Raw genomic sequence first — 26,527 nt, 5'->3', positions numbered from 1 at the left:
TAACTTCACTGTTCAGTAACAGCCGTCAGAAGGTTCTGGAATATACATTCATATTTTGAAAATATCTCCTGGGTGCCCAGAAAGCCCCCTAAAGCTGGCCATGCAAGCTCCAAATTCAAGCCATGGGTGGCTCGGTCAACTCCACCCTGCTCAACATCCATTGAGTAATGGAAAAAGCTGGCTGAACAGAGACTGTAGCCACAGTTTAGGTACTCTGATAGCCGGGGGTGTGCCGCCTGTCAGAATACAATAGCCGACAGCAGGAGATTCGTCCATACACGTGTAGCGTTGGGGGAGAGAAACAATCTAGTTATACATGTAAAGATTTCCCTGGGCTGAATGAGAGCAATCCATTAAGTCAGAACACATTTTGTTAGCAAAATCTCACACACACCTTGCTTTTATAACGTACTTTTAAAGATTTTGATCAGATTATGGGGTTTACCCAATATTAGTAGTTGTATGTAGGGCTGCAACTAACGATTATTTTCATAATCGATTCGTTGGCCGATTATTGTTTAGATTAATCGGTTAATAACCTTAAAAAAAAAAGTGTGGTGTATAATTTAGTTAATAGGGTTGCTGAAATTAATCGTTGCATCGCGATTCGGGTGTCCCCGATGCGGCATCGATGCATAAGGACCGGAAAATCGATGTCCGGTGACGTCATTACTAGCCCCGCCCCTCCCGGGAAAGCGCTCCAAGCGTATTTTTAAAATGACTTTATTTTAATGAATGTTGTATGACAATAGATGCTGTGCCCCAGCTGTATGTGCTTTTTAAAAAGCACAACGTCGCTTTATACCGAATTTCGCTGTAGTAGTACGATCATGTGACTCCCGTCCCGCCCCTCTCCGCTCTCCTCTTCCGTCTCCTGAGTCCTGACGTCAGCGGGGATTTCTCAGTCCCGCCCGCCTCTCTTCTGATACGATAACTATAGTCAGTGGGTGGGACTGAGAATTCCCTGCTGACGTCAGGACTCAGGAGACACGTGAGAGGAGAGCGGAGAGGGGCGGTACGGGACGAGCCGGGAGTCACATGATCGTACTACTACGGTGAAATTCGGTATGTGGTAATATAACATTAATTAAAAGAAAGTAATTGTGTGGGGTTAGTGATGGCTGCGTTTGACGGGCACAGTAAGGCTGCATTTGATGGGGGAGGTTCAGTATTTTTCAGTTTGTTTGCGGCCCGCAAAAAAATTTTGAGCACCAGCTGCCACTGGTCAGCACAGAGACAGTACAGGGAACTTCACAGGGCTGTTTGTCATCTGTGGATTCTTTCCCTTCTGACCTCCAAGCAGCCGTGTGTGTGTGAATCTCTGTACCCTGTAGTGCACCGGATTAGTGCACTTTTTAGGGAGTGAGGTTATTTTTAATTCAAAGCAGAGTTCCAGTCAATTTTTTGTTTATTAGAAGTCAGCAGCTACAAAAAAAGTGCATCTTCTGACTTTTAATAAAAAGACACTCACTTGTCCCACAATCCAGCGACATGGCCACCCAAACCCTCCATTCTCTCCCCTGCCTGTCCACAGTGCTGGCAATACTACTGTGGGCATCTGGCTGTGACAGCTTACAGCTTCACAGCCGGGTGTGCATGTCTCACTGCGCTTTCCTGCATAGCCGGGCAATCTTTTGGGAACTGTGATGTGTCCCAGAAGATTGCAGGGTGGAAGGGCCGCCTAGGCGGCCCAAGTGGAAGTGGGAGCTCGTCGGTAATCGTGATGCATCGCGGAATCAAATCGTTGACCAGATAGTTGGAATCGAATCGTGAGACCAGTGAAGAAGCGCACCCCTATTAGTTAATATGTAAAGTTTTAAAAAAAAAGGCAATTTATTCTTAAATATCTCTATGCAGTGGTAAATAAAAATAACTATATGGTTAGGGAGCAACATATCTAATCCACTCTGAGAATAACAGACAGAAGAGATATACTGTATATACTATAAGAGGAGAGATAAGAACGTTCGTTCGATTTTCTAATCGTTAGTGGGGTCAAATCGACGTTCATTTTCAACCACAGTGACGGGAAAATTTGGAAATAATAAAAAACTTCTTATGGAAAAGAATTATCAGACAGTGAATGTGGTTTTCGTTCAGAAATTACAATTATTTTAAAAACAAGTGAAAATTTCAAACATTCTTTCATTCAGCGAATGTACAAAGATTTTTCGTCTGAATATTCTCATCTGAAAATTGATCGGTGTGGCCAGCATAAGGCTCGGTACACACCTATGCAGTTTTGCTTTTGATCTGTTTCTGCAGTGCTCTTTGCTGTGCGTTTTTGATTTTTGCGCACGTGATTTTGCTGCGATTTGCGTTTTTGCGTGTTTTTTGGCCAATTTGTTGGGCAGATTAAAAAACACAAAATGTTGCAAAAGCGCATTTCATGCTTTTCTGCAGCTTCTCCATTGAAATATGTTAAACCAAAAAAGCACTGTTTTGCGTTAAAAAAAAGAGTCACTGACGCTTTCCAAATACGTAGCGGCTGAAAAAGCATAGATGTGAACGTGTCCAATGGGAAACCATGTAAATGAACTGTAGTCGGTTTCTGCAAAAAGCACCAAAAAACACATAGATGTGAACCAGGTGTAAGACATTTAGTAACATAATGGGGTTAAAAAAACGAATATTAGCCCTTTTATAGTACAAAAAAAAGCAAATAATCACTACTGTAAGGGGTTCATTTTTTTTTTTTACTGTAGAACTGTGAAAGAAATAGTTACAGTAGCGATTATTTTCTCTTTTTGTATTATAAAGGGCTCATTTTAGTTTTTTTTTTTTTTTTTTTTTAACCACATTATGTTACTGGCCGATTAATCGATTATGAAAATAGTAATCGATTAATTTCATAATCGATTAGTTGTTTCAGCCCTAGTTGTATGTATCTCATGGCAGGTAAATTCTGCTAGCTACCCCACCCCTTCACTTCATATTAAAACCTCAGAATTGTCTTCCTGTGGTCCCTGGAAGATATAAGACAGGCAAATGACTGAACTCGCCAATTTTGTTGGCCTTTTTTTTTTTTTCTTTTTTTTTTTTTTTTTTTTTTATATTGGAATACTTTAGTAATTCGCAACAGGTGATTACACCTTAATACTGTAAAGCGGTATTAACCACTTGCCTGCAGGGCACTTTCACCCCCTTCCTGCCCAGGCCAATTTTCAGCACTGTCACACTTTGAATGACAATTGCGCAGTCATGCAACACTGTAGCCATATGCAATTTTTATCTTTTTTTTTTTTTTTGAGCCAGAGATTTATTAGTGGTATCTAATCATCACTGGATTTTTTATTTTTCTAAATGTGAAAAGACCATAAATGTTTAAGTTTTTTTTTTTCTTATTTGCAAAATTTTTATAACCGAAACAAAGAAATGTTTTTTTTTTTTGCCTGCACTGATGGACACTGATGCGGCTGCACTGGATGATCAGTGTAGATGTCCCGTGAGAATCGCTGGTTACCTGCTGATAACTGGCAAGTCTGTTACACCGTGATCAGCTGTGATTGGACACAGCTGATCATGTGGTAAAAGGCCAATCTTTACCTCCTATCTGAGATCAGCTGTGTCCATCACAAAGCATGGGGGGGGGGGTGTTCTGGGAGGACATCAGTAGACAACCTCCCAGAACTAGCTGACCACACTGTACCCCTCATTTGACTATAGAGTGGTTGGCAAGTGCTTAAACCCAAAAGCAAGCATTTATTATATTGCAGCTTACTAATTTTTAGATGTGATGGCTGCCTCAGTTTTTACTTTCTTTTATTTTCCTCTGGTGATCTGGTTTTCAACAGAACAAGCTGTCCTGCAAATTTAAAGTTGAGGTTAGACAATTTGCCACTGACAGGTGCTTACAGTGATCAATTTATTTATGTAAAACCTTTATCCCCAAAAAAGAAAAAAAAAAACAAAAAACCGCTGTAACTGATTATAAAGTATTAGCGAAAGTTCAGCTTCAATTTGTTAGTGTACTTAAATCTGCTCGTTCATCCCTGCCTTCCAGATTGACAATGCTGCTGTCCAAAAGTGCCACTCGTGCACCTTCATGCAGAGTGGGGGACACTAATATAGGAGGTGTGTTACAGGCCAGATCACCGCGGAGGAAAAGGCCTAAAGTAAACGAATGCTGCCACCATATCCAATGATTGTACAAGCTTGTAGGGAGATGGCTTCTCCATTATGGCCCGTGGGTAGAAGCCACTTGGATGCAATACCATTCACCCACAGATCTGATCTTGGCTCTGTAATAGGGAGAGAGAACTGTTAGGATTAATTTATATTGGTATTTCCCACTGTGGGCTGTTTTTAAATGTGCTCATACTTGGGTCTGTCTCCCCTAGTGGGTTGGCTCTCGCATATTCCTGTACATTGTAGGATTACTCGCCCTGCTTTGTACCGGAGAGCTGGTCTGGCAGCAAAGTGAAGTGGCTTTGAGGGATCAGTTGTATGAAGATGAGAACCCCCCCCCCCCCAACATGTATTGGCACATTTAACCACTTTAGTCCCGGAAGATTTGGCTGCTCAATGACCAGGCCATTTTTTGCAATACGGCACTGCGTCGCTTTAACTGACAACTGCATGGTTGTGCGACGTACCCAAACAAATCTGTCCCTTTTTCCCCACAAATAGAGCTTTCTTTTGGTGGTATTTGATAATCTCTGCGGTTTTTATGTTTTGCACTATAAACAAAAAAAGCAACAATTTTGAAAAAAAAACACTATTTTGTACTTTTTTGCTATAATAAATATCCCCAATTTAAAAAAAAAAAAAAAGCTAATTTGTCCTCAGTTTAGGCTGATATGTATTCTTTGTTTTTGGTAATAAAAATCACCATAAGCGTATATTGATTGGTTTGCACAAAAGTTATAGCGTCTACAAAATAGGGGATAGATTTACGGCATTTATTTTTATTATTATTTTTTTTTTTTTTTTTACTAGTAATGGCGATCTGCGATTCTTTTTTCGGGACTGCAATATTGCGGCGGACAAATTGGACACTTGACGCATTTTTGGGACCATTGACAATGCAGCAATCAGTGCTATAAAAATGCACTGATTACTGTATAAATGTTACTGGCAGGGAAGGGGTTAACACTAGGGGGCGATCAAGGGGTTAACTGTGTTCCCTGACACTGTGTTCTAACTGCAGGGGGGATGGGACTGTCTAGGAGGAGAGAGATCGGTGTTCAATACTTGGTATGAACACACGATCTGTCTCTACTCCCCTGAAAGAACCGGGGTTTGTGTGTTTACACACAGATCCCGGTTCTCACTCTGTCACGAGCGATTGCGGGTGCCGGGCAGTCATCGTGCCCGCCAGGCACTCGCATCACCTCCGGGGACACGCTGCGGGCGCACCCTCGCCTTAGTGGCTGAAAGGCGAAGCGGTGTAAGGTAACGTGCCATTCTGCCGCAGTAAAACTGCGGCGGCTGGTCGGCAAGCAGTTAAAAGCTGCCTGGTTTAAGCAAAGATCACCAAAACCTCTCGGTTGGAACCTTTCGTTTTCGGTAGAGCAGTTGTGTTGCTGATACCGATTAGTTGGACATCTGTTTCCTGTCCTGCTCTAGACAAAGACAGCTGCAGTCTTATTAGTCAGGACCGTTTTTCTGTGGTTTTGAGTTTTGTAAATCAGCCCAGAATGGTTTTAGGAAAGCAGTAGTGTCATTGCATCATGGTCTCTCCAATCAGAAATGGAAGGGTTCCAAGTCTGTGAATGACAAATGGTGAAGGGAAGACACAAAAAAATGCTTTGAGATCTTTTCCCACCAAATCTCTACATACACAAGCTGATTCTATCCTTGGCCCACATAGATCAATCCTATCTAGGGCTCGACAAATCCCAGGTGCCAGGTCACAATCGCACCTGGGCTTTTGCCAGCCCATTTACTGTTCCACGCCCCACTGTGCCCACACTCCTAAGTGTGCTGTACGCTCTCGCTCCTGCTTTGCTACAGCTTCCTTTGTTTGGCTGGCGGCAGAGAGTGGTCGGTGCGTCGGGGTCTCGGGACCGGTGGTTTAGCGCGGTTCAGTCAAACTGACTGAAGGGCCGCTTGTTGCATCACTGAGCTTGGATCAGGACTTAGTTGGTTGGTGACGGTGAAGAAGGGGGGGGAGCTTTTGTAGACCGGCCTGCCCATTGAATGTGTAGTTGCTACATTGCTACTGCACAAATACCTGTGAGCTAAGCTGATGTGTTTGGGCATGTCTCTTTGCTGGACATGGGGGGGGGCTGTCTCTTTGCTGGACATGGGGGGGGGGCTGTCTCTTTGCTGGACATTGGGGGGGCTGTTTCTTTGCTGGACATGGGGGGGGGGGGGGGCTGTCTCTTTGCTGGCATGGGGGCTGTCTCTTTGCTGGACATGGGGGGCTGTCTCTTTGCTGGACATGGGGGGGCTGTCTCTTTGCTGGACATGGGGGGGCTGTCTCTTTGCTGGACATGGGGGGGCTGTCTCTTTGCTGGACATGGGGGGGCTGTCTCTTTGCTGGACATGAGGGGGCTGTCTCTTTGCTGGACATGGGGGGGCTGTCTCTTTGCTGGACATGGGGGGGCTGTCTCTTTGCTGGACATGGGGGGGCTGTCTCTTTGCTGGACATGGGGGGGCTGGTCTCTTTGCTGGACATGGGGGGGCTGTCTCTTTGCTGGACATGGGGGGGCTGTCTCTTTGCTGGACATGGGGGGGCTGTCTCTTTGCTGGACATGGGGGGTCTGTCTCTTTGCTGGACATGGGGGGGCTGTCTCTTTGCTGGACATGGGGGGCTGTCCTCTTTGCTGGACATTGGGGGGGCTGTCTCTTTGCTGGACATGGGGGGGCTGTCTCTTTGCTGGACATGGGGGGGCTGTCTCTTTGCTGGACATGGGGGGGCTGTCTCTTTGCTGGACATGGGGGGGCTGTCTCTTTGCTGGACATGGGGGGGCTGTCTCTTTGCTGGACATGGGGGGCTGTCTCTTTGCTGGACATGGGGGGGCTGTCTCTTTGCTGGACATGGGGGGGCTGTCTCTTTGCTGGACATGGGGGGGCTGTCTCTTTGCTGGACATGGGGGGGCTGTCTCTTTGCTGGACATGGGGGGGCTGTCTCTTTGCTGGACATGGGGGGGCTGTCTCTTTGCTGGACATGGGGGGCGGCTGTCTCTTTGCTGGACATGGGGGGGCTGTCTCTTTGCTGAAATGGGGGGGCTGTCTCTTTGCTGGACATTGGGGGGGGGCTGTCTCTTTGCTGACATAGGGGGGGGGCGCTGTCTCTTTGCTGGACATATGGGGGGGGGCTGTCTCTTTGCTGGACATATGGGGGCGGGGCTGTCTCTTTGCTGGACATATGGGGGCGGGGCTGTCTCTTTCGCTGGGACATATGGGGGGAGGGGCTGTCTCTTTGCTGGACATAATGGGGGGGGGCTGTCTCTTTGCAGGACATCTGGGGGGGGGGCTGTCTCTTTGCTCGGACATAGGGGGGGGAGCGGCTGTCTCTTTGCTGCGACATAGGGGGGGGGGGCTGTACATGGGGGGGGGGCTGTCTCTTTGCTGGACATGGGGGGGGGGCTGTCTCTTTGCTGGACATGGGGGGGGGGGGGCTGTCTCTTTGGACATGGGGGGGGGGGCCTGTCTCTTTGCTGGACATGGGGGGGGGGGGGGCCTGTCTCTTTGCTGGACATGGGGGGGGCTGTCTCTTTGGACATATGGGGGGGGGGGGCTGTCTCGCTGGACATATGGGGGGGGGGGGCTGTCTCTTTGCTGGACATGGGGGGGGGGGCAGCTGTCTCTTTGCTGGGCATGGGGGGGGGTGGGGGCTGTCTCTTTGCTGGACCTGGGGGGGGGGGGGGGGCGGGCTCTGCCTCTTTGCTGGACCTGGGGGGGGGGGCGGGCGCTGCCTCTTTGCTGGACCTGGGGGGGGGGGGGGGCGCTGCCTCTTTGCTGGACCTGGGGGGGGGGGGGCGGGCGCTGCCTCTTTGCTGGACCTGGGGGGGGGGGGGCGGGCGCTGCCTCTTTGCTGGACCTGGGGGGGGGGGGCGGGCGCTGCCTCTTTGCTGGACCTGGGGGGGGGGGCGCTGCCTCTTTGCTGGACCTGGGGGGGGCGGGCGCTGCCTCTTTGCTGGACCGGAGGGGGGGGGGGGGGGCTGTCTCTTTGCTGTCAAACTCCTATTGCTCAACGCCCCGGACATACAGTTCTGGCTCTGTCACTGTCACTATAATATGGTCTTTCTCCCACGCAGGATTTTACCTATTGTATAATTCAATCCCCACTTCTTGAACATGTACACAACAAATTGTACACTTCTACTTTTATCTCTCTGCACTGGCCACTGTGCTTTAATGCCTGCAATTAGCCAGGCAGCCTGTAGGGGGCATGCATGTGTCTATGCACAATGCTATGTTGAGGTCGCTGCCCATAAGCTACCTCCTTTGGACATTGGTTTTCTATGAAACTTGCTGCAGCCATTTTTTGTGGTGCCTAGCCCAGATTTCTCAAGCAGAAGCACAGAAGGTTTTTCACCCTGATGCATAGAATGCATTAAGGTGAAAAACCTTAAAGCGGGGGTCCACCTGTCTATCGTTTTTTTTTTTTTTGGAGTTCATTCACAAACTTTTCTTCTCATGATTATCTACTCACATGTTCTGTGTAATAAGTCCACCTGTGTCCGATTTCGTTGTAAAGAATAACATAAAATTCACTGAAGGCGGCTTCCATCTTCATTGTGGGCATTTGAAGCCCACAAGCATGTATTTCCTGGATGCGGTGAATGCTGTGCTCCCAGCATTCACCGAGATGTTGTGATGACGCTGTTGCACAATGCATGCTGGGAAGCCTGAGACTAGCTCCCAGGGGACTGTGGGAAGTCTGGGAGAGGCTAGAAACACGCCTACTCCCATGGGAGGAAAACCAGGAAGTGCAAAGAAGATTAGAAAAAAAAAGGTAATTACGGCTTTTTACATTTTTTTTACACAGCATGTCAGCATCTAGGCAAGGAAGAGAATGCATAGAGATAATGTTCAAAATTTGGGTGGAACTCCGCTTTAAGGCTTTGGAGCCACTTTAAGGATTAAGTCGCTCACTCTTTCTCGTCCTCATGGTTTACCTGCCCCTAATCTCTGCTCATCCAATCATCAAAATGCCTTGTATTCAATGAAAAGAATACCAGGCTGTTTATAAATGAATCGAGGTACAAGGATAAATCTTACACATGGGAGCAAAACATTCAAATTTTTATTGATCTGGACACAGGTGCATTGTTTTCTATGGAGCAATGCACACAGCTGCATAAAGATCAATAATACAGCAATGAGTACAGAGCCGTAAAACAGGAATATATTGTATATTTGAGTGTGGTAATTTATGTGTATATGTTGCAGTACGGTGCTCGTTGAAAATCATGTGGTACGACTTGTCATGTGACTTTGCAGTCCCAAGTGGCACAAGTGTGAAAGGGGCCTTACTTGGGATCTTTCTGTCAACAAGATCCGGAGTGTAAACATCCGTAAATTATTATGTCTGTGTGCAAGAGGCCTAAAGGAGGGAGAAAAGAAAATCGATCCCTCCCTGTACTGGAACTGTCAGTTCCTTTGCTGGTCAAGAGTGCTGACAGTAATATCCAGCTTAACCCTTTCATGACTAAGCCTATTTTTGAAATTTGGTGTTTACAAGTTAAAATCCATATTTTTTGCTAGAAAATTACTTAGAACCCCCAAACATTATATATATTTTTTTAGCAAAGAATCTAGAGAATAAAATGACGATTGTTGCAATATTTTTTATCACACGGTATTTGTGCAGCGGTGTTTTAAACGCAAATTTTTGGAAAAGTGACACTTTCATGAATTTTAAAAAATCCAAACAGTAAAGTTACCCCAATTTTTTTGTATAATGTGAAAGATGATGTTACGCCGAGTAAATAGATACCAAACATGTCACCCTTTATAATTGCACGCACTCGTGGAATGGCGACGAACTACGGTACCTTTGAATTTCCATAGGCGACGCTTTAAAAAAATTTTACGGTTACCAGGTTTGAGCTACAGAGGAGGTCTAGGGCTAGAATTATTGCTCTCGCTCTGACGATCGCGGCGATACCTCACATGTGTGGTTTGAACACCGTTTACATATGCGGGCGCGACTTCCGTATGCGTTTTCTTCGCTGCGCGAGCTCGCGGGGACAGGGGCACTTTAAAAAAATTTTTTTTTTTTTTTTTTTATTTTATTTATTTTTGTACTTTATAAATTGTGTTTAAATTTTTTTTTTTTTTTTTTTTACTTTTATTGCTGTCACAAGCAATGTAAACATCCCTTGTGACAGTAATATGTGGTGACAGGTACTCTTTATGGAGGGATGGGGGGTCTAAAAGACCCCCCATCCCTCCTTTACACTTCAAAGTATTCAGATCGCCGAAAACGGCGATTCTGAATACTGTGTACTTTTTTAAATTCGGCGCCATTGGCAGCCGAGTAAACGGGAAGTGACGTCATGACGTCGCTTCCGCATTTACAAGAAGAAGGCTGGAACGAAGCCGCTCGCAGCTTCGTTCCAGTCCGCCCCCAGCCGCCGAAGGCAGCGGACCGGACACCGGGCCTCCCGATCGCACGGGAGGCCCGGTAACAGCGGCGGGAGGCGGCGGGAGGGGGGGGATGTCCCCTCCCGCTCCTCCGGTATAACAACCGAGCGGCTTTTAGCCGCATCGGTTGTTATATACGGGTAGCCGATCGCCCGCTGAAAACAACGGTACCGGGATGATGCCTGCAGCTGCGGGCATCATCCCGGTATAACCCCGGAAAGCCGAGGACGCATATATGCGTTCGGTCGGCGGGAAGGGGATAATAAAATAAGCATTTTTAGTATCGTCATCTGCCATCTGGACATCGGGTAAAGGCATTAGAGAGCTTCTCAGGAGCAGCCAGATTTTAAAATGCTCTTTATTTCCTGGAGTTCCACTTTAAGGAAGGCTCTCTATCTGACACTCCCGGGTGTGTTGCTTCTGATGTAGAATTGCCTTGAAGATATCTGTGGAGCAGATCAACATTGCTGCAGCAGGCAGTGTCTGTCCGTCCTCAACATGTTTGTTATTGAAATTAAAAAAGAAAATAAAACGCTTCTAAAGGCAGCAGGTAAAATGCGGCAAAACAGACGTTTTTAAACGTGGGTTACTATCTGTCAAGTTAAATTGTTCAGGGGAGGTTGTAAAACGTCCTGTGTACATTAAGCCTGTGAAATTGTGTGAATGTGGTGCATGTTATCTCAGCTTGCAGAGCTTGGATTCATTGAATGAGTTTACCAAAAATTTAAATATTGCAGAATATATAGCCTCATGCTACATAACTAAGCTCCATTTCATGCTGAAAAAAAACCTAAATAATTAATGTATCTTAAATGGAAAACTATCTTTTTAGGTTTTTTCTTTTTTTCTCCAAAAGCATTTTATTAAAATAAATTAGATAAAAATCAAAAAAATCTTTTTTTTAATTTTATTTATATCCACCCTGCTGTGTGCACAGAAATCTGTGACTCCTCCCGTTGCGGTGGCTGTTGCTCTCTTCTCTTCTTCTCCTTCTCTTCACAACACCATCACATTTTGTCTTGATGTTTTCATTTATACCACCATTGCAATATAGCTATTTTTTTTTTTTTTTAAATGAACCTTTCTCTCAGATGGCACATTATACCCCCTGCAGCACTCTGTGAAACATAGAAGCAGATTATCGCCAGTAGGAAATATGCTCATAAAATGTTCTGGTTTTCAGTAAGCGGTAGAAATATACGTCTTATACAAGGCTGGTTAGGGACACAAGCCCAAGGAGAACGTGACCGGGTGATGCAACTTGTAGTAACAGAGGGAAAATCTCACATACACAAAGGGGAATGTATTCAGTAACGTAACTACGGAATTTGGTGTAAATCAGTCGGATGATAAAAACCAAACCACAAACTTTTTTTTTTTTTTTTTTTTTTTGTTGCTCAAGGACTTAATCGATGAGAGATCTGCTCTTTTACTCTGGGTCTGCACAGCTGCTGCAGCCATTGTGGGGAAGGATCCCGCTCTTCGCCCTGGTTCACACTGGAGCGTTTTGACATGTCAAATTGGCGGCAATTGCCGTCAATGGCACCGTCCTAATCGGTGCGATGCCGCAGCATCGATTTAGAAAAGCTGTTTCTGTACTGCTTTTCGTGATTTTGAGCTGTGCTTTACATTGACATCTGTGTACAAACCCGCACAGATGTCTCTGAAATCGGGACGGACATGCGGGAGTGAAATCGCGCGAGTTCAGCTGAATTCAGCTCAGTGTGCACCTGGGCTCCTGTTTTATTTTTACAATATGGGCTGTATAACAAGATCTCTTTGGAACAGTGCCATGCAAAAGGAAATTGATACAGACCCGGAAAAACTATAGTGTGGATATCTCATCCTTTGGAATGGCTAAGGGGTCTTCAATAGGGAGCCATTTGGTTCCCAGACTCAGACTGCAACTAAAATATTGCATACAGGGTGACACTTTGGTTGCCAATCACTTAACTTTTTTTAAAGGTCCCTCATTGGCCTCCTAGGTTTTCAACAATCGGATGCTTACTCAACTCATGGCTGACTCGCAACACTTGCGGTGGAACTGCTTTGAGTGGCTATTTCAGCACAGTCCCACTGTATGTACAACTCAAAATGCCTCGTCTTTTATGTGCCCCCGGTTCATACCACTACATTGCAGGCACAGTGCGCCTGAAAGAAAGTAGTGCATACAGAACTTTTCATCAGCTCTGTGTGCAACGATCCACTGCCCTGCACTGCAACGCCGGCAGTTTAACGTTATGAGATATCTGTATGACATATATCAGTAGGTTTATAAAAAAAAAAAAAAAAAAACGCGTGATGTGCCGAGCTCAGGGCATCATTACTGTGCCGATCTCGGCCCCATTGCACCAGCCACTGCATAGCAAGCAGTATGACCCAGCCCTCACTGTTGCAACTATGACCTCCTCCAGGCCCAAACCTTCTACTTTAGGGGTTGGTATAAATGACACCAGGTACTTGGAAGGAGTCATCCGCAATGACGGCTCCTATGTTTGCCTATCATTAGTTAAATCCCAATTGCAGCTTGGGCAATTTAAGGGGAAAAAAGTCCCCATTCACCAAATTGGAGATGTTGTGCTGCCCCTCTTCTGAGTTGAATCAGATCCAGTGACCCTGGAAATGGGTCTAAAAACCACCTCGGCTTTGTTTTGGCATCCCACTGTCGCTGTTGGATTAAAATTGTGGCCTGTTCTGAGGTGGATGCACATGCAGCAAAAAGCATCTCCACATGGAGGACGGGTCTTGGTGCCTGTCTGAGCCACTAATAATCATGTGAGAGTTGTTCTTCTAGTAGTGTTTTTGACCATTTTTTAAATGTATTTTTTATTTTTTTTAGCTCTTTTTATGTTGTATCCATAGATAGATTGACTCTCTATATCAGAGTAATATGTCATATGGGACTTCTAACCGTTCCTTCATGTTTTCTTCACAGCCCCAAAGCGGATGATTTATCCACAGCTATTCTGAAGCAGAAGAGCCGACCCAATCGGTTAATTGTAGATGAAGCGATCAATGAAGACAACAGCGTAGTCTCTCTGTCCCAGGTAAGTGTAGGTTATTCTGTAGGTTTTTTTTTTTTTTCTGTTGTACTTTTAAGAGCTGCTGCTTGGGAAGTCACACACACACACACACACACACACACACACACACAACACCTAGTCTCTCCAAGTGACAATTCAGTCATTGGGTCGTTAGACTGGGCTGTATGATGACCCTTTTTATGTTCCTATGTTTCTGGGGAGCCCAGCCTGATTCAGTATTTCATCTAAGGTCCTGTTCACACTGGCATTAAAAGCAGGAGTTTGAGGCTTGTTATTAACGCACCTCAAACTCCCAGTAAACAGTCTGCAGTTGAACATATGAACAACACAGTGCTGTTCACATCGTCACAACATGAAGTGTTTGTGTCACTTTGCTGCTCTTAAAAAGAAGCTTCATGTGGAGTTCAGAAGCAATTCAACTCCCTCTATTCAAGTCTATGGTAACGCACCATAAACATCTCGCCATGCGTTTTCAGTGCATTTATGGTGCGTTTGCTGCATGTTAGGCCTTGTTCATAAAATCCAATAAAAAGGCATCTAGAATGCTTTTATGACGCTCATCAAACACAAATAGGTTGTTTTGGGGAGCGGTTTTAATACGCGTGAAAACAAATAAATAACGTGCATTAAAGCTGTAGGCGCGTGTTCAACTTCTGTATTTTGAGCAAGTGTGAACAAGGCCTAATAGTAAGACATTTAGCCCAGGTTCACACTAAGCTGTGGGAATGAAGCCGTGCGAGTTCAGCTGGGTTTTCATTCCCGCACGTCAGTCCCGATTTTTGGTGGCGATTTCAGACATCTGTGCGGGTTTCTGCACAGATGTCAATCGAAATCGCAAAAAATAGTACAGAATCTACTTTTTGAAATCGGTGCGGCGCCGCAAATGCAGCGTCGCATCAATTAGGACGATGCCATTGCTGCCGATTTGACATGTCAAATCACACCAATGTGAACCAGGGCTTGCAGTGACTTTTTGCAAGTGAGCCTAAAACCATTTTTACATGTTTTTAAAGTGCAACCAAACTTTCAGCTTATTTAGTCTGCATACATTACAGATGCATCATAACAAAATGTGTGCAAACAGCTTCAGCCTGAGACTAAAAAAGTAGTAGTCTCTCTGCAAGCAGCTTCAGCCTGAGAATGAAGCAGTCGTCTCTCTACAGTGGTATTACACACCCCTTCGAATTCGAGTTAGAACTCTCCAGTCAGCAGGGGAACATAAGCTCTGCTGCCTGACCTGGCAGGGTGTGTGATGCACAATCAGCAGAGAGACCACTGCTTCCACACATAGAGAAAAAGTCCTTCTGTGCAGCGTGCTAGCTGGGGACAGGCTGTGGCTGCTTTAGAAAGAAAATGAACTGCAGGACTTTGCAAACTTTTTGTTTTAATGGACCTGGAACATATTTAACTGATTTAAACTGAAAGTTTGGGACTTAACAAAATCTATCACCCTCTAGCTGAGGGGCACATTTTTACATCAGACTTTACTTTGGATTTATAAGACAGTTGCAGGGGCTCCTTTTTTTACATTTTTTTTGCCGCTTGTTAGAGGTTTCGAACAATACACCTGCAGCCTGGAAGCAATCTGTTCTCTCTCTTCTCTTCCTACAGCAGCTCCTCCTGACCTCCTAAAGGGAGGAATAAATGGACTTTGGTATACATGAGCAATTCATTTCCTGTCTTCAGCTTCTTCTAGTGCAGTGGTTCGCAACCCCTGTCCTCAGGACCCACTAACAGGCCAGGTTTTAAGTATTACCTTGGGGAGATGCAGACTAGAATACTGCAATCACTGAGCAGCAAATGATATCACCTGTGATGCATTTCAGTTATCTTGCAAACCTGGCCTGTTAGTGGGTCCTGAGGACAGGAGTTGAGAACCACTGCTCTAGTGGTACATGGGGCCCCCATGTCAGAAAGCAGGTCCCAGTGGTACATGGGGTCCATGATATTTTTTTTTCTGTGCTGAATCCAGAAACCACGCAACATGCCTTGGTTCACACCTGAATGATTTGAAGCTCTTCTATGCTCAAAAAAAGAATTCCCATATTCTATGGTGTTAATTCACACCTTAGTGCTGTCGCTTGTCACACCAAAAGAGTTCAGGAGCTAAAGGATGACCTTTACTTTTTTTTTGTTGCAGGGTAAGATGGATGAGCTGCAGCTTTTCCGTGGCGACACGGTCCTTCTGAAAGGAAAGAAAAGGCGAGAAGCCGTGTGCATCGTCCTGTCTGACGATACTTGCTCTGATGAGAAGATCCGGATGAACAGGGTGGTCCGTAATAATCTGCGTGTCAGGCTTGGGGATGTCATCAGGTAACACTTTTTTTTACTTTTGAAATAAGTTTTTAGGTTAACCTGCATCTCCTATTTAGTTTCCCTTTTACAATGGGAACCCAACTTTTCTCTGGCAGCTTTGCAAGTTCCTTCCAACTGCCATTCTACTGTGCAGAGAGATTGGACTTCATAAGGAAACTCTCACTGGCTGGAGGGATTTCAGCTGCTGGAGCTCGGCTCTGAAGCCGGGAAAAGTCAGGCCTCAACCGTAACTAAAACATATGCACAGCTTTTGCTTTTTACAGTGTTTTGGATTTTTTTTTCGTAGTGCAAAAAAATGACGAGCTGCTTTCTTCTAAACTCAGTCTGTCATTGAAGTGTGTGGTGTTTTCTGTCTTGCATATAAATGTGCCATCATTAATTATCTTTTGAAACTCCAGCTGTCATATATCGCCAGTGGAAGCACTTACTGTCAATAAATAATTCATTTTTATTATTTATATTAGAACTGATCTTACATGGCCTTGTCTGATATGTCATCCTCGCTTGACAAGACTGGATTAAAAGGTCATAGCTGATGGTTTATTAGTATGTAAAATGAGTCTGTGCTTGGCAATGTGCATAGGGTGAAGACCGTGCCTTGTTCTGCATTCCCCAGTGCAGGCGCTTCTCCAGCATTAAATGCAGTTCTATGTCTGCTGACTAGAATTACCTCCCTGCATACAATATGGGGTTGTGGTCTGTTGCCCCTTTTTGTTTGCTAGGTGTGTGTAATTGTACTGTGTTTAAATTACCCTTAGATCATTATATAATGTACATAAAGGTAAAACTTTTTTTGGTTTGATTTAGGAAAATTATACTTTTAAAAAAAAAAAAGCCACGTCTTACGGACTTCTACGAATTAATTGCTACAGACACTGTCATCAAATTCTGTAATCGTAAAAAAAAAAAAAAAAAAAAGTTTTAATGTACTATGTATTTGGTTTTAATGCTGTGCATAAATAAACACCTTTTTATAGGAATAGACTCCAGTTATATTTTTTGGTTATAGGATTTGATGCTAGTATCTGTAGAAATTAATTGATTGGTCCATAGAAGTCCATAAGACAAGGTTCTCTGTTTAAGGTATATGTATTACTCATACTGAGGACTGCATGAGGGGGTTGAGTAGCCATTAGGTAAAAAATAAAAGTTAGAGTAGAGGAGGGTTACACTCTGCTGTGTGTCCCCACTGTGGAGATTCACAGCTCTTCCTCTTGGTCCTGATGAAGCAGCTTTTGCCATGATACACTACTTTTCGCTTTACACATGTTTTACTATCGTACAAATTGGGCAAAATCAATTATTTTCAGGCTATGTGCTCTACGGGTTGAATCTTATTCATTCGTCAAAATAGCTTGGTTTGGGAAAATACCAAATTATGGTTACTAAATGGAGCCGGTGATCATAGTAAATAAGTATTTTCCTGCGATCATTAGCGCTGTCTAGTGGGCATAATTTGGTATTTTTCTATTACGCTCCGACCTGGAGAGAAAATAGCTTAATAACGTGGGTTTTTTTTTCTTTCTTTCCCCACATCCGCACAAAACGAAGGCACAGGAAAGCTTTGTTTTAAAGTGGTTGTAAATGCTAAAGGTATTTTACCTTCATGAATTCTATGCATGAAGGTAAAAAACCTTCAGGCTACTTTCACACTGAGACGCTTTACAGGCGCTACAGCGCTAAAACTAGCTCCTGTAAAGAGCCTCTCCTGTCTCTCCAGTGTGAAAGCCCGAGGGCTTTCACACTGGAGCGGTGCGCTTGCAGGACGGTAAAAAAAAGTCCTGCAAGCAGCATCTTTGCAGCACTGTATGAGCACTGTATACACCGCTCCTAAAGCGCCCCTGCCCATTGAAATCAATGGGGCAGGGCCGCTGCAGCGGTGCTTTGCCGGCGGTTGTAACCCTTTTTCGGCTGCTAGCGGGGGTTAAAACCTCTCCGCCAGCGGCTGAATAACGCCACTAAAACGATGGTAAAGCCCCCTCAGCCCCCCCCAATACATAAGCCCGATCTTTCTCCAGCGCTGTGCACGACACCCGAGGCTCTCCTGGGTCTCTCCCTCCTGATTGGTTGAGATGCAGCAGGAGGAGCCACTGACTCCCACTGTTGTCAATCACAGCCAGTGAGGGCAGGGCTGAGCCGTGCTCTGTGTCTTATGGATGCAAGCCCCCACAGCAAGCGGCATGCTATGGGGGTGCTCGTTATGGGGGGGAGGGGCCCAGAGCACTGGCAAGGGACCCTCAAAGAGGAGGAACTGGGCTGCTCTGTGCAATACCACTGCACAGAACCAGGTAAGTATAACATGTTTTATGTTTTTATTTTATTTTTTATTTACTTTACAATCACTTGTGATTTGTAGTGTTTGTTATATTGTGGGTCTTAACTAAGGGATGCTTTACATTGATACCATGTTTGTGATTTACAATAAACGCGCAGGCAGTTGTTAAGGGGGTTCTCTCTCTTTATGGGTCTTTGTCCTGGTAAACATTATCTCTAAGGGCCGGCTCACATAGGAATCACACGGGAATGCACGCTTTGTTCCCATGCGATTTATGCACAATGCAATTTTTTTCAGCCCAGTCGTTTGTGCGCCAGAACACGGAAAAAAGTTATGCATGCATGATTTTTAAAACACGTTGCACCATATCGCACAATACTGAGGTACTAAGTAATCTGGTGGCCACAAATGCAATGTGTTTGCAAACTGTGTTTGGGGTGCCATTAACATTACATGCAGATCGCAAGGGCAGGGCATTGGAATGCGGTGCGGAAAACTCACATGGGACACTCCTTTCTCGCACTGTGCTGGTGTGAACCGCCCTGAAAGAGAATGTGAAGAGAAATCAAAAATGTTGGCTTCTTCACCAGAACACAAGGTGAGAGCAAATCTTCCAACGGGGACACCTCTTTCCGGTTGTAAAAAGAGGGAAATTCTCACTACTTGGTGCATTTTGAGACCGAAAGTAAAATGAAATCTTCCTAACAGGGCAAAGATGGCAATGAAACATCCTGCAATTTCCCTTCACGTCCTGCATTGCCCATAGGACAGGAAATGAAAAGAAAATCCCCCAAAAGGACTTTTTTCTTGTTTTTTACATCGGTTCTAACATTTTCCCACACTATTTAGAAGTAAACAAAACTAGTTGGTTTGGATTACACTTTAGTTTGTGGCAGAGGAGTGTATGAGAGTGAGAAGTGTGCGTGTCTTATGTGATTATAAAGGTGTACAGCACCCCGCTGACCCCTCCCACCAGCCATGATCACTGGGTCTAAAAAAAGGTAAAAAATGTCAGTAGTATGTTGGTGACAGGGAAGGGAGAAACTAGGGAAGGCAAAAATTATTAGATGAAACCAGCGTCGGCAGTTACAGCAAAATATGATATGTTATGATTAGAATAAAATGTGTGGAGTTCTTAGTTAATAGGTTTGGGAAAAACTTTAAGACATCACATTGTCTTATTCCTTGTGTTGTACTTCTATGTTGCAATGTTGGTTATGGCTCAATGAGTTGTTTTTATCCCCCTGTCAGCATTCAGCCATGCCCAGATGTGAAGTATGGTAAACGGATCCATGTCTTGCCTCTCGATGACACAGTGGAAGGAATCACGGGAAATCTCTTTGAGGTCTATTTGAAGCCTTACTTCCTTGAGGCCTACAGGCCCATCAGAAAAGGTATGGATATTTTCCAGAGAACCTTGTAGACTGCTTTTCTAGAGAGCTTGTGAAAACTAAAGGGGTACATTCATAAAGCAATGCATGTGACATTCACCAAACTTTTGCAGCAGGTGAATCAATGGCTTTAATGTAATATTGACGACATTCAGGCTCGCAATAAATCTTATTGACACAGAAATAAAGGGGAGGGGGGAGTCCACTCCCCCCTCCTCCCCCCCCCAAAAAAAGAAAGCATTGTAAAAAAAAAAAAAAAATTGTAAGAAATAATAATTAAATAAAAAAGTTAAATAAAAAAATTACTGACCCAGTCCACGCGTCATCAATGCTGCATATTAGTGCCACTGTCACATGATGTAAAAAAAAAAAGTATTGGTAATCAGGTTCAGCGAGTGTCTTGTACTCGGTCTTAAAAAAGTGGTATCGGGACAACCCTAGTTTAATCCCTTGCCTACCAAGGTTGTTAATAAATGTCCTGGTATTCAAAGGGTTAACAAGCTCAATGGTATTGATTTTTTTTTTTTCAGCTGGTGACCAACTTTCAAGTGATCAGCTTTAATGGTACTGGAAATGTACTGCCACTCCATGTACCCCAACCCTACTAGATAACAAACCCCCATTTGTATGAGGAGGACCACCTGCCCAATGCTATCACACGGGGTGGCAGTAAATTTGGCAGTAGATTTAAATGAAAAAAAGTGGAGGGGGGGGGGGGGAGTGGAAAATGAAACTAATATATTTATATTTTCTCACCATTTATATTTTACAAAAAAAAACCTGAGTAGATTTTGGTTGCACTAAAAAAAAATCTTTTTGGGGTGTGTCTTTTTTTTTTTTTTTCCATGGCAATATTTGATAAATATTGTGTGTCATAAATTCAAACTGCCCCCATTCTATTCTACAGGGTGTCTGCTTTCAGAAAATCCATCATTGTTTTGGGCTTATCGTAATTAAAAAAAAAAATTGCCTGGGTAGAATAGAAAGGTTTATGTGCTGTCAATGGAGTGTACGGTTGACCGTATGAACATTTAAGTATGTTTGTTTGCATGGCAGGTGACATCTTTCTGGTCCGAGGTGGAATGCGTGCCGTGGAGTTCAAGGTGGTGGAGACAGATCCCAGTCCGTACTGTATAGTCGCTCCTGATACTGTGATCCACTGTGAAGGAGAGCCCATTAAACGTGAGGTAAGTGTTCTTACCCACCCTCTGTAAGATATCAAAGTGTGCTCCATGCTGCAAAGGTTAGGACAAGTGCTGTCAATGAAAGTTAGATCTCTCTCTAGATAGATAGATAGATAATATATATAGAGAGATAGATAGATAATATATATAGAGATATATATATATATATATATATATATATATATATATATATATATATATATATATATATATATATATATATATATATATATATTCTAAGAGATCTCTATGATCTTCATTAGTTTTTGGCTTCAAAGCTAACTTCTGTATGTTCACTAAGCTGTAGTTGTCTCTGTCCCCACCCCATACTATACTGTCCCCTGACTCACTTCTGTCTGCTCAGGTTCTCCGGTGTATTTCTCTTGAGCAAGCATTGCTACTTTCACCCCAGTTGCTGGGCATTTGTCAGCCAAGCACCATCGGTGTCTGAGGCTAGGTTTACACCTATACAGGTTGCGGTTGATAAGGTTTCCTTGTGCGTTTTTTTTTTTTTTTTTTTAAACACGGCAGAAACACATCAAAAGGGCAGGGCTTGTCTTTTTGATGCATTTCTGCTGTGTTTCTAATAGCCTATAGAACTAAATACCCAACCTGCTGCGGGGGGGGGGGGGGGATTCTCTGTCCCTTTCCAAAAAATACATTGGGTGGAAAACGCACAGATGTGAACGTGACCCATAGGAAACCATGTTAAATAGATTTTTTCTAAATAACGGGTAGGTGTGAACCAGACCTAAATTGGTCTGCTTCACAATTCATGTGCATCTAGCAAAGCTGCTCTAATGAGCAGAAAGAGAATGCCCAGCTAAAGGGGTCCATGGAGGACAGTGGTGGTGGTGTTAATGCCTAAATGTGCATAAGGATTGGTAAATTGCTATGTGTCTTTAGTACATAACATAGTTTTGACAGTAAGACTCCGTTCACATTGAATGCGAATTTGAAATTGTGCCATTTCAAAGCCACCAGTCAGTGTGGTTTCTTGTGCGGCTCGTCGACATCTGTGCGACTTCATGCACAGATGTCTATGCATATTGCATATGAAATTGACAAAAATAGTGCAGAAAGTCAGAGTTGCACCAATTTGAACAGTTCCATAGGCACTTGTCATGCAAATTTAAACTGCCAAATCGCATGACTGTCAAGTTGCACGGGGGGCTTAACCAGGTTTCTAATTTTTTTTTTTTTTTTTTTTTTTTGATTTTTGACCTGGGAAGTTGTGAAAGCAAAATGTAAACATGGTGAAGTAGATTGGTATTAAAGGAGAAGTATGGGGAAAGCACGTTTGGATGTACTTCTCCTGTGGGTCACAGGAGTGCAGGTCATTCTACACTCTTGTGACCCATTTTCAGCAGAGAGCAGGCTGAAGTCCCCTCTCTGCAGACGTCAGAGTCGGTCCAGGCACCGCGTCATCCCCACCACTGAGTCAGGATCCGCCTAGATCCATGGGCCGACTCCGAGCCGGCCACCCTTGCCCCCTCCAGAGCTCAGCGCTTCAGTGAGTGAGGAGGGACAGAGCAGAGAGCTGCTGACTGGCAAGGGGAGCTGTGAGAGGCGCCGGGGGACAGATGCAGCGTCCACCTAGGAAAGTATGAATAAAAAAAAAAAAGTACTTCTCTTTTTTTAAAGTGGGGAAGAATCTGGAGCAGCTCTGCATAATCCTCCAGGTTTTGTTAAAGTTTAATTGAAAAGGCTGAAGTTAGAAGCTGATTGGTTACTATGCACAGCTGCACCTGATTCTGTGTGCTCTGGGTTTAGTAAATCTCTCCCAAAAGATCTGATTTCTCCTCCATTTTCATTAAGTGAAAATACAGAGTCTAATCTTTTTTGTTTTTTCCAAGAAACAGTTTTTGCAATTTGCCAAAATCCATTTACAAAATAGTTTGCAAATGTGATACTTTTGAGATTAGAATTTCCTTTTTTAAAGTAGTTGTGAACCCTATTAATGAAATTTGAACTAAGCACATAAATCCTGTAGTGTTTACTTATCTCTCTCCAAAGCTCTAAATGTCGTTTTCTCTCTGGTGCTTCGTTCCTCTGTTATCATTTCTGACAAGTTCTCCCACACATAAGAGAACATCAGCTAAAAATTTGTGTCGGGGAGGGAGCTTAGAGGGAAATAAGCAGGGGAGCTTGTCTATTCAGAATATATCTCTGCGTGTTTCTTCGTTCCTCTGCCTATGTGGAGGTGGGGGATGTACCCCTTTCCCCCAATTGGCTCTCACAGAGTGTAAGTCCAATCTCCCCACCCCTATGTACTGCTGGCAGATAAAGAGAGATTTTGAACAAGGTATGCACTTCTGAAAGGGTGTAGAAAGCAGAAGACAGCAGATATACATGTGAAACTCACTGTGCAGTAATTTTGGTAACGCTTGCTCTGACAGGATGAGGAAGAGTCTCTGAATGAAGTGGGTTATGACGACATTGGAGGCTGCAGAAAACAGTTGGCACAAATCAAGGAGATGGTGGAGCTCCCGCTGAGGCACCCTGCACTCTTTAAGGCCATTGGTGTAAAGGTAATACACGAAGTTGTGCAGTTAATGACAATTTTACGAGTTTAGGTATGCCGTATATTCTTTTAATACAGACATTTCCAGCATGCAGATGTTGAGTTTCCTATCTTTGGTGTATTCGAAATTCCTTTCTAATTGTGTCCTGTTGGGGTTCTCTGGAACACATGCTACTTTGGCTATATTGAGCTGATAGAATACAAAAATATATACATATTCTATCTGGGAATAATAAAAAAAAGAAAACTAGATCTCTGCAATACATGCCCGTTTCTGCGTGTGTTCTCTTTTACTACCAGAAATCCATTGAGCACCCAACTCAAACAACGCTGGCTATGTTTCACTGAAATCCTAGGCAGAGTTTTCAGCCCTGCCTGAGTTCTCGCCTGCTGGACTACAGAACACCTTTTCCGTTATGAAGTTGTGAGTTGGACAGTTTTCTATAGTCAAGTTCAGGCAGGACTGTCAATATTCCTTGGGATTTAAGTGCATCAACATTGTCCTCTCACTACAGGAAATTAAGAGCTCACTGGATTTCTGGCAGGCTCAACAGGTATTTTTCTTAACCACTTTCCACCCAACATCATCATATGACATTGCAGACTTTCAGTGGGGATATCTGAATGATGGGTACAGCTACAGGCATCATTTAGATATCATCCTTTACTGCCAGTGATTCCCTGCACTATAAAAACAATCAGTGGTTTTTCAACCACTTGATTGTTTTTACAGGCGGTGGGGGGGAAAAGCACCTTCCGGTGCTTCTACTGGCTCGCCTGTGCGATTAGCGAGCCTGAGAATGAATTGGCCAGCGGCGGCTGTTTACCATAGAGCTGACCAAGGACCAGATGGTCCCTGGCGATCTCTATGACCTTCGGAGGCCGGGTGTGACTTTGACATCACGTCTGGCCTCGGCAGTTGTAAAGGCTGCCGCTGCCTCGGCTGGGAAACCGAGATCCTTCTTCCTTCCTTTTTTTTTTTTTTTTTTTCTTCTTTTTCTTTTTTTTTTTTTTTTTTTGTTTTTGATTTTAGGCTTTCCAGCCTAGAGGTGAGGTCTACCTCTAGTCCCCAGATCTCGCTGTAAAGAGGACCTGTCATGCCCTTTTCCTATTACAAGGGATATTTACATTCCTTGTAATAGGAATAAAAGTGATAACTAAAACAAAGTAAAGTGAAAGTGTCAAAATATAAAAATAAATAAATGTAATATAAACAATAAAAATGTAAAGCATCCCGGCGTACTCGATTGCAGAAGCGAATGCATACGTAGGTTGCACCCGCATATGTAAACAGCGTTTAAACCACACGTGAGGTATTGCCACGAACGTTTGAGCGAGAGCAATAATTCTAGCCCTAGACTTCCTCTGTAACTCCTAAACAGGTAACCTGTAAAAAATGTTTTAAAGCATTGCTTATGGAGATTTTAAGTGCCGAAGTTTGTTGCTATTTCACGAGCGGGCTATCTATTTACTCGGCGTAACATAGTCTTTCACATTATGCAAAAGAATCGGTCTAACTTTAGTGGTTTTTTTTTAATGCAGGTTAGTTTTTTTCCTAAAAAAAAAAAAGAAAAAAAAAAAGCGTTTGAAAAATTGCACAAATACAGCGTGGCCTAAAAAATTTCATCAACCAGCATTTTATTCCATAGGGTCTCTGCTAAAAAAAATATTATGTTTGGTGTCCTGAGTACTTTTCTAGTAAAAACAAATTTATGATTTTTACATGTAGTTGACAAGCATCAGAATTGGCCTGGTTGGCAAGTGGTTAAAGAGATAACATGGGTAAATTTACGTTCACTTTCAGATATGTACTGAATGTGGTTTTGCTTTTTATTTTGTTCAGACATATACTGTCACGCACATAGATGGCTGTCACTCACAGTGCAGTTTACTGGTGCTCTCTGAACCATCAAAGCATAGATCCGTGATTACCTCTTTACAAAGAGAAATATCGTATTTGTGTCACACAGTGACCTACCATCAGTGACCATTTCTTTATTGTACAATACAGCCTCCACGTGGTATCCTGCTTTACGGACCCCCAGGAACTGGAAAAACCCTGATTGCTCGAGCTGTAGCTAATGAAACTGGCGCCTTCTTCTTCCTTATCAATGGTGAGAAATATTTTCCTTTTCATACACGTTTAGTGTGCAGTGCTTAAAGCGGGGGTCCACCTATCTATCTTTTTTTTTTTTTTTTTTTTTTTTTTTTTTTAGTTCATTCAAAAACTTTTCTTCTCAGCATTACATACTCACATATTGTGTGTAATATGTCTGCCTGTGTCAGATTTCGTCGGAAAGAATAACTTATATTATTCACTGCAGGCAGTTTCCATCTTCATTGTGGGCATTTGAAGCCCACAAGCATTTATTTCCTGGATGTGGTGAATGCTGTGCTCCCAGCATTCACCGCTCGTTCCCGCACATGCTCAGTGGCATCCTGGGAAGCCTGAGACTAGCTCCCAGGAGTCTGTGCGGAGTCTGGGAGAGGCTAGAAACACGCCTACCCCCACGGGAGGAGAACCAGGAAGTGCAAAGAAGAATAGAAAAATAAAAGGTAATTACGGCGATTTAAATTTTTTTTAAAGGCATGTCAGCATCTAGGCAAGGAAGAGAATACATACAGATATTGTTCAAAATTTGGGTGGAACCCCGCTTTAAAGCGAAGTCCTAGCCTAATTTACAACAATGGCTGCAATTATTGGCAACCGCACCCACATTAATTTTCAGAATTTTTTTTTTATTTGCCATCTTTTACCTTTTGTTGAGGCTAAAGGCTGCACTTCCGTCCAGCCTTGCCGGGGCGGGGTACGTAATTTTTCCGCTTGCCCATTGGCTCCTGGGATTGCAGTGTCATCGATCCCAGGAGTCAATGGGCATCCCCCGCTGCTAGCATTGTGTTATTTCACAACCAGAAATTGCGCAATGCTTCCTTCCGGGTTGCTCGATTGACAGGTTGCCATAGCAGCAGGGTGGGAACTTCCTTCAACATCTCTATGGCAACCTGCTAGACACGCAGTGGGCCGTAATTCGTTTTCACTACACATGGGTGAGATCCGGAGGTGCATGCTGTGTAGTCAGCCGCACCTAATCCTGGAAGAGAGTCCCAGCTGGCTTCAGATGCCCACAATCGGGATGGGTGTGTGCTTGATCAGGAGTCATAAGAGGCACACAAAGACCGGAAACTGTATAATATACAACACATGCCAATTTATAATGTACGAGCGGTGACTTTCATAATTTAAAAAAAAT

At 43.9% G+C, this 26,527-nt stretch overlaps 1 protein-coding gene across 1 annotated transcript in view; it reads left to right on the top strand.

Moving 5' to 3' along the window:
- The window catches only part of VCP (valosin containing protein), a 66,408-nt gene that overhangs the window by 21,088 nt on the left and 18,793 nt on the right, over window positions 1–26,527 (top strand). The window contains exons 2-7 of the mRNA XM_073618208.1: window positions 13,478–13,589; window positions 15,727–15,899; window positions 19,429–19,571; window positions 20,625–20,755; window positions 23,152–23,283; window positions 25,288–25,390. Coding sequence (XP_073474309.1) covers window positions 13,478–13,589; window positions 15,727–15,899; window positions 19,429–19,571; window positions 20,625–20,755; window positions 23,152–23,283; window positions 25,288–25,390 — 794 coding nt within the window. The remainder of the gene's footprint in view (window positions 1–13,477; window positions 13,590–15,726; window positions 15,900–19,428; window positions 19,572–20,624; window positions 20,756–23,151; window positions 23,284–25,287; window positions 25,391–26,527) is intronic.

The sequence above is a fragment of the Aquarana catesbeiana genome, linkage group LG01, assembly GCF_042186555.1.
Source record: "Aquarana catesbeiana isolate 2022-GZ linkage group LG01, ASM4218655v1, whole genome shotgun sequence".
Taxonomy (NCBI): Eukaryota; Metazoa; Chordata; class Amphibia; order Anura; family Ranidae; genus Aquarana; species Aquarana catesbeiana.
The sequence above is the reverse complement of the archived record's forward strand: the minus strand, read 5'-3'. Positions and strand labels throughout refer to the sequence as shown.